Source organism: Poromitra crassiceps, assembly GCF_964638095.1.
Source record: "Poromitra crassiceps genome assembly, chromosome: 8".
Taxonomy (NCBI): Eukaryota; Metazoa; Chordata; class Actinopteri; order Beryciformes; family Melamphaidae; genus Poromitra; species Poromitra crassiceps.
The window spans coordinates 37,689,162-37,697,632 of NC_139629.1; the positions used below are offsets into that span (position 1 = coordinate 37,689,162).

At 42.5% G+C, this 8,471-nt stretch overlaps 2 protein-coding genes across 2 annotated transcripts; both read left to right on the forward strand.

The window, feature by feature from the left end:
* Positions 1–241: 241 nt before the first annotated feature.
* nppb (natriuretic peptide B) lies at positions 242–1,142 on the forward strand (the record flags this gene model as incomplete). Its single annotated transcript, XM_083641199.1, has 2 exons — positions 242–355; positions 792–1,142. The coding sequence occupies 2 exons, from the start codon at positions 242–244 to the stop codon at positions 1,140–1,142; spliced, it is 465 nt and encodes a 154-aa protein (XP_083497325.1).
* Positions 1,143–5,169: 4,027 nt separating this feature from the next.
* On the forward strand, positions 5,170–7,499 carry nppa (natriuretic peptide A; the record flags this gene model as incomplete). Its single annotated transcript, XM_083641201.1, has 3 exons — positions 5,170–5,280; positions 6,612–6,933; positions 7,495–7,499. The coding sequence occupies 3 exons, from the start codon at positions 5,170–5,172 to the stop codon at positions 7,497–7,499; spliced, it is 438 nt and encodes a 145-aa protein (XP_083497327.1).
* Positions 7,500–8,471: the final 972 nt, after the last annotated feature.

An 8,471-nucleotide genomic window follows, 5' to 3' on the forward strand; every position in this document is an offset into this window, starting at 1 on the left:
CTTTAAAAGGAGTAATTTCCGACAGCTTGTGTTATCATAATCAGGTGTCGGGAATGCAAGTCCAGTTCCTGGCATAGCTCTACGTGTCAAACTTAAGTATAAAAGACCAGCAACTGCTGCTGTGGGGTCAAGCATACAAACAGCTACCAAGCAAAGACACAACAGACCATTCACCCACCACCAAGAGCATTCACCCACCACCAAGAGCATTCACCCATCACCAAGACAGTGACTGAGCAACATGCATCTTTCTTCCATCCCTCTCTACAGCCTCCTCCTGCTCTTAAGCCTGCAGCATCTCACTGCTTATCCCATCAGCAACGGCTTGACCGACGACGATGTCGACATCTTAAAGGTAAGTCTCTAAAAAGGTGCTTCCCAGGCTGAAGAAAGGACCCACCTAGGGGTCCTTGAGGTATCAATCTAACCCCTGTTACCTCCTCTCATATAGACTGTAGTAGACAGTTGTACAATTCAAGACTAAATCAACAGCTCAAATCATCCCATAAGGGTTCCTGGGACAAAATCTGCTCCCATGGGGGTCTGTGGTTTAATGTCGGTCTATTTGGGGAGTCTGTGATGTGAAAATAGTTTGCATGACATGGTGCTCAAAAGTCATTATATGACATTATAAACTCATTATAAGCACATTGAGAGAGCTGCATGATATATATGCAACTGTATAGTTCATGACATGACATGTATATATGTACATTTCCCCCCCTTAGCTCTAAATGAATTGCATCATTAAACATCGTTAAAGCAGATGTTTCTCTGTCTGGATGTTGCAGGTGCTCCTTCACAGGCTAGAAGAGTCTCTTCCTGAGCAGAGTGAGGTGGAGCAGAGAGTCCAGGCTGAGAGGGAGAGGCTTCACAGCCTGGAGGCAGAGGGTGATTTGGAGCAGCCCCAGACCGGCCTGGACGAGGCTGCCATCAGGGAGTTCCTCTCTGCCAAGAACCTGAAGGCCGTCCGGAACGACACCTCCAGGAAGAACTCTGGCTGCTTTAACCGACGGATGGACAGGATTGGCTCCATGAGCTCTCTGGGCTGCAATACTGTCGGCAGATACAGTAAGTTGCAGCGCAACAGCACGTTACAGCGTGCAGTCACTTCAATACAGGAAGTTACAGTGCGACAGTAACTCTAAGACAGGAAGTTAACAGTATTGCACTGAAACATACGTTCCCTCCCCGCCTCATCACTTTCCTGCTCTCTCCTCTCTCACATTCCCCCTGCTCTCTCCTCTGCTCTATCCTATATTTCTATATTTCTCTATCAATTGTTCAATGCGTTATCATTACTACTGTAATTTGCTACTGTTGTGTCAGCTAGAATTAGCTAGACATATTTTCTGTGAAGCCCTCTGGGACATGCTTGTGAATTAGGGCTATACACATAAACTTGACTTGACTTGACGTTGCAGTGAGTATAATACAGTAAGTTACTGTACAGGGCTACAGTAGTTCCAAGTTGAGGTGATTGTATTGGTTACTTTAAGAGCAAAGAGATATTTGAGAACCAATACTAAACCCAATGAGGAAAAATGTATTCGATCTAGCCAGTGATGTAATGCTAAATTTACCTGACACACATTGACGTCAGCCTAAAGAGTTGATCAACTCTACTCTATAAATGGAAATGTCTAGGTTGTGTTATTCTCCACTTCATTCCTGCACACAGACAAACTGTTGTTTCAATCAGGGTGTCTCAATAATGCTGTTTTTCTTTCTTCACCAACAGCCCCGAAGAGAAGATGAAGTCTTACCATCTCAAACATGGAACTGCAACGTCTCTACCAAAGGATTTTTTTTATTGAAAGGCTATTTATTTACTTGTATTTATTGAATATTGTTCATGGCTTACCAGTATATTTATTTGAATTGATGTGAGATTGTTCTTTATATGCCGTTGAATGATTTAATAAATGTTTACAATTGCATCATTGTTACATTTTCATTGAGGAACCAGGCAATCCAAAAAGAGGCAGCAAACAAACACGGGAAAAGAGATGACATTAGCCTCTGTAGCATCAACATGCATGGCTTCTATGGGGACAGTGACCACATTTATATGCACACAATGTGACTGACTGTAATGGCAATAAGGCAATAATGCGAGTAGGACCCATGGAAACACCACACTCTGATGATGGTGTGTGATTATGCTCAGTCAGAATCGGAGTCATGGCAGAAATGCATGTTGAGAACTGTGACTTTATTGGGATTAATAGAGACCAGTCAGAACATGGATATATCTTCAGCAAGGGAGGTTTAATTGACATGTAAATGGCTAAACCGAGTATTGGCAATATTTATGTTACTGTGCAGAGGTAACTGTGACCCATTAATTCAAGATTTCAGCACCTTGGAGAGCGCAAAAGATATAACAGGAAGTTTTGGACTGTTCATTCCTTCTGGAATCTGAGGATTAATTTCAATATTGGAAGCCCCACTGCTGCTGCTGCTGCTGCTGCTGCTGGCAATAACAGTCTGACTTCTGTTGCCATGACAGATTGGGGTGTCATATTAAAAAGTGGCTCTGATCATCAACTCAAAGCCGATAGCAAGTCATTTTGTCACGGAATTCTCAAAGGAAGCGTGACGCTTACACGTGTTAAATTGGAAGGAGAAAAAAAGGCTCTAACAATGAATAGAATACATATCAGATGTAGATTTAGGGCAGGGATGCAAACTCATGGAGAGTGAAAAAGGTGACAGATGCCAGCGCAGACATAAAACCACTCAGAAATCTTGTGAAAAAGTGTCTTATTTTGGGATGAAGAAGGTGACTGTCACCTAAAGGTGACTACTTTGCATTCCTGTAAGGGGAGACAGGGGAATATAGAGAGCTAGGGGAATTGCACCCCTAAATAATTTCTGCAGATATCTGATTACATTTTTAAAATGTGTAAATATTGTTTTCACCTTGTGTGTGTGCGTGTGTGTGTGCGTGTCATCATGGCAAAATATGGTCCTGCAGACACCTATTTTAGGGGGAACTACCACAGAAGCCATTTTGACTACTTTGCCAGGTGTTTATATGTCTGCATGTCTATCTCTGTCTGTCAAGATGCAGTCACAAATAAAAGTTTACAGGTGTGTAGTTCAGATCAGAACTAAGCCCCTCCCCCCACCACGCCCCTGGCCCACATTCGGCTCAGTCAATAATAATAATAATAACCAGAGACCAGCTTGTGATGAGATCACACCAGCCTCCACTTAAAACTAATCTGGGTCAGGGGCGTAAAGTGGTGTGGGGGTGGGGGGGCCGGCCACCTTACTTAAAACCACTTCTGAGTTAGTTCCTGCTAAAATAGGTGTCTCCAGGACTACATTTTGCCTTGATGACACACAAACACACACACACACACGCGCAGATGGACACGCAGACGCGCCCACATGGACTCACAAGATGAAACAATAGACTACTGTATTAGTACTGACTGAATAAATATGATATGAATATGTTGATTTTTTTTTATGTTCAAATAAATATACCAAGTAGTGATATAAGCTCTCTGGTTGTATTGGTTTGTCTTGCCACAAATGCAAAAAAGAAAATAAAAATGTAATAGAATATATTCAAACAAATATGTTTTGTTTAGAGGGAATATTCGAATATGATTTTGGGCCAATTTTGACAGCCCTAGTTGCCCCCTACCTCCTGTTACTGCTACACAAAAGTATAATTCAACCCATCCTCCTGTACTGTTCCCCCTGCTTCTACACCATGCTGACCATATCTGTACTGTTCCCCCTGCTTCTACACCATGCTGACCATATCCAACAAAAACAAACTCACCAAGATCACCCATGTTGCCTCCAAAGTCATTCACTCCCCCACACCCAATCTGTCAGACATGAACGATAAAGCCCCTCGCACTCGCAAGTGAACAACACCGACCACCCACTCAATGCACATTTCACACTACTGCCATCAGGCCGCAGATACAGGTCACTGAAATGGAGAGAAGCATGTTTTGGTAAAAGTTTTGTCCCTTGAGCAGCAATTGCCGCCCTGACCAAATCCCCCCGGTGAGCTGGGTATAGATGGTTTTCACAGAATTGTCCGTCCTGCTCGGCCTTGATGTTTTCGGAGATGTCCTGCACTAGCAAACACTGCAACAGGAAGTGAGCTGGGGTTCAATTTAGAATGTTTTTGTTGTTAAAACCGTGTATAGATCCAGACCTTATGTTTGTGTTATATGTATTGGGATACTGGTGTGTGTGTGTGTGTGTGTGTGTGTGTGGGAAGGGGGTGTATGCTATGCATTATGTATTTATATGATGTATGATGTGATCATCTATGCTTTTGAAACATGTACGTGTATGAAAACAGCACGGTAGCATTGGGACTGCTCGCTACCAGGTCCAGAATCACTTCTGCATTTAGGGCGCCCAAAGCGGTGGCTCGTTAGTGCAACAACTCAAAATGTTCAATTTGTGGAAAACACATTTGAAAATAAAATGCAAACTAAAACTAATGAAACTATAACATCGGCTACAGTGTTTGCTCCACATTAACGGGATGATTTCATCACCTATTATCACAGACACAATCTACGACAAATAAAACACATGATTAAGTCTTAATCTCAATAACAATGTTGACGTTGTTTTCCTTTTGCTCTCATCTAAATCACGTTGGGGAAGGGGGGTGGGGGAGACGCTTCCCTCTAAACATGGTAAGAGCAGAGCCTGCTTTTAGCCCACTATGGTATTTTGAAGGCTTGGAAGCATTCCTGTCACACACCGTGTCTGAGCTCATTCCGGTCACACACCGTGTCTGAGCTCATTCCGGTCACCCACCGTGAGCTCAGAGCTCCAAGATGGCTCCTGAGGTCAGGCCAACGTTGGCGGGCAAACATGACAATACACAGACATCACGCAGCACCCACCCAGCACCCCAGCAGCACTTAAAAAGGACATAATGCGCAGCCGTGTTGTGTTATGTTATCATGTGGAGGTGTCAGAATGCACTCGAGGCAATCTGCAAAATGATGAGCCACTGACACCTGACTGTCTGTTGCACGGGGTGTGTGTGTGTGTGTGTGTGTGTGTATGAGCCTGTGTGTGTGTATATATATATGATGTATATAAGCCTGCTTCAGTAGCGGTAGTGTCACTAGTAGCAAATCAAGCCCCAGTGAAGCAGGACTAAAGGACAATATGAGGACAGCGGTCCTCTGGGCCCTGTTGGCCCTGCTGTGTCAACACACACTAGTGAGCAGCCATGTATTGGGAAGACCCTACTCTACCAGTGACCTATCACAGCTTAAGGTAAGAAAGAAGATCTCACCCCTCTGAGGAGGCACACCTTCTGATCTCTTCATCAGAGACGGCAAGTCAGCAAGCCGTGCACATTAGAGACAGGAGATGCTGTATAGCATACTGTAGCTCTGTAGTTAGGTGTGTATTCTAACGTAAAGGATAAAAACATTTTCCGATTTCTTGGACTTTGGTTGCTCTGAGTCTTAACTGCTACATGTACTGGACGTTGACACAACTTTTTCAGTCAAATCCTAGGCAACCTCCTGCAGATAGATCTACCTATCTGTTCATTCTTCAGACACTCTGGTGTGGTGTTTATTGGCAATCTTGGTCCTGGTCTTGACCCCATTTGGACCTGATCTCGACTGAAACTAAATTGGACCTGGTCTTGGAATGAACTTGGACTTAGAAATGCTGCAGCAGCAAATAGCAAAAATAAGGATATTGAAGTAAGAATAAAGCAAACGGGTATTAAACCAGTGCAACCTGATCATTTCAATATTAGAACATGGTACATAGAAATGCATGAATGAAAAGTATGAAAGAAGTATGGATAACAGCAGTATAATATACTTCAAGTCGGATTAGGATATTCTATTATATTAGGATACCTCAATCCTACCATAATCAACAAACACGTACCAGTGTTTTGGTAAAGAGATATGAGAAGATTTATTTCCCCTCGCAATTTGTTATGAATGCTAGTGCAAGTCAACATATCAAAAAACACTATATATTTATCAAATCATTCCTAAGGTTACCTGCGAATTAAACCATGTTTGAAACATTGAGGAAAACATCTCAAATGTGGTGCAAGGAAGTTTAAGAGATTTTCAGCTGTAGTGCCAACAATGCTATCAACTTCTGCCTCCAATATCTCAAGAACTAATACAGGGAGAACCTGAACCACGTCATTAGGATTTTATAAAGGGGCATAAAGTAACCTAGGGACCTTTATCGACCTCTATCAGCAACCGATACCCAGCAACATCATATAGCCTATGTAGTAAAGATATATGGAATGTGCATAATTTGCCTGGCATTGTTCTCTGGCATTGAGTGTCTTGTGAATCCAGAATCCAGAATCAGAGTTGGGCCTGTGAGTGATTAACAACCCTATCAACCCGCCCGAAGAGAGTAATTTTGTGCTACTGTATGTGGCACTGGCAGTGAAATTCGTACTTATTGTTTAATGCTTTGGGACACCAATAGGTGCATATTTAATAGGAAGCTTTACAATCTATGTGTCTGCTTTGTCCAAAATATCTTGACCAAGTATCGAGTTGTGACTGTAAAATAACATTCCTTCCTTGAAACCCATCTTCATCTGTCTTCAATAGTCTTTACTGGAGCGATTCGAAGAGACTCTGGCCGAAGCGACCCAAGAGGAAGACCCCGCAGCAGACTATGAAGGGACAGACCCAGAGGCTGAGCACAGCCAGGCAGGCAGGGGATGGGGCTCAGAGCAGGAGGCTGGCCAACAGCCTTCCATATCAGACAGAGCACAGCTGCCAGCTGCTGAGGGCCGCAGTCGCATCCCGAGCCAGAGGAGCCGGCTGCAGGACCTGCTGATGGCCACCAGGAGTCGCTCGTCCGGCTGTTTTGGAGCCAGGATGGACCGCATTGGAAACGCTAGTGGTCTGGGCTGCAACAATGGAAGAGGTAAGACTGCTGCAGCCCAGGGATGGTAAAGGAAAATGTATGATACTGCAGCACAAAGGCAAAAAGTAGGGATGCACGATATATATCGCCAATCATATCGGTATTGGACGATGTTAGTCATTTTTTTATATATCGGTATCGGTGCGGTGAGCAAAATAACAGCAATGTTAATATCGGTATTGGCCAAAATTATCATATTGAGAGCCTAACAATGCGGTAAATCTATGATTTATGAGCTTTTCCAAATGTCTTGGAAATAAAGAAAGATACAACTTTTTTTGTATGTACAAAACTTGATTATCATAGAAACTTTTTTTTATGCAGGTCATATCGACATCTGTAAATATGCATTAACTACACATGTGATCCTGCCACTCTGATGACAGCTATTCCAGAGAAAACATGTTGGTAGTTGACATGTTTAATAGTAGAGGCTTTCACATTATTGTTCTCTAAAGGTGTTTTTCATTCCTTTGGTTTTGATGTTTTGCCTTAATTTGAAGCTACAATACAAGACCATTATTTCAATGCATGTGTTCTTCCCTGTGTTCTTTCCATCAGGGTAGGCCGGCAGTCTCTTGGGACACACCTCTGATTAGAGATTTATCATCTCCACATGAAGATCTGAATAAAGAGATGAGCTAACTGTCACTGTATACTTTCATGACTACAGCTCAACTGTATATACAGTATCTCTGTATACCTATGCTTGAAACCAATGGGCTCTGCCAACTGTTTTCAATTCTATTTCCAATTGAGTAAGATGATGAAATAAACACAGTAGTAGTTGTGTACATTCAGGTGACATGTAATACTGTATAACATTAACTGAAGTGATATCAACTATACATAACAGCATGTATGTGGGTTGCTAACAAAAAATAAAATGTGATTTTTCACAAGAAGAATTCAGTTGTTTCCTCAAGCCTGCACGGTTAGGTAGGAATGAGTTGTCTACAAATGAGTCCTCCCTTCATTATCTCTCTATCTACCTCATGCCCAAACTTAAACTGTAGTACAGGATAACCACATTATATATATATATATATATATATATATATATATATATATATATAACAAGAGATGAAAATGTATTCTGACAGCTAGCAAGGATACACCACTGTGGGTTATGACAAAGGAAATCTCTGTCACGCTCACGCGCAGTCCTGTCAAGTTGGATTATGAAGATCATTTAGATCAATTAAACTCCGGTAATACACTTCACAAAGTGAAGCATTTCAACAGATGGCAACAGCTGGTGACCAACCTCGGGAGGAGCTACTTAACAGAACACAAAGTAATCAAACTTGAAATAATCTGACTCTGTCTTGGAAAACTAATAGAACACCAGAACAGAGCCCTGTGGGGCACCGTTTGGATGCCAGCATTAATGGTCTGATCCCAGTGATAAGGACAGGTGCAGGGTCTCTTTCCACGGTGGTTAAGATTGACTGGATTACTAAATGGGCATTTCATCAAGGTGAGCAACATTCCCAGGGCTAGACAAATGTGGAAAACTAGGACCTAGACCTTGTAGA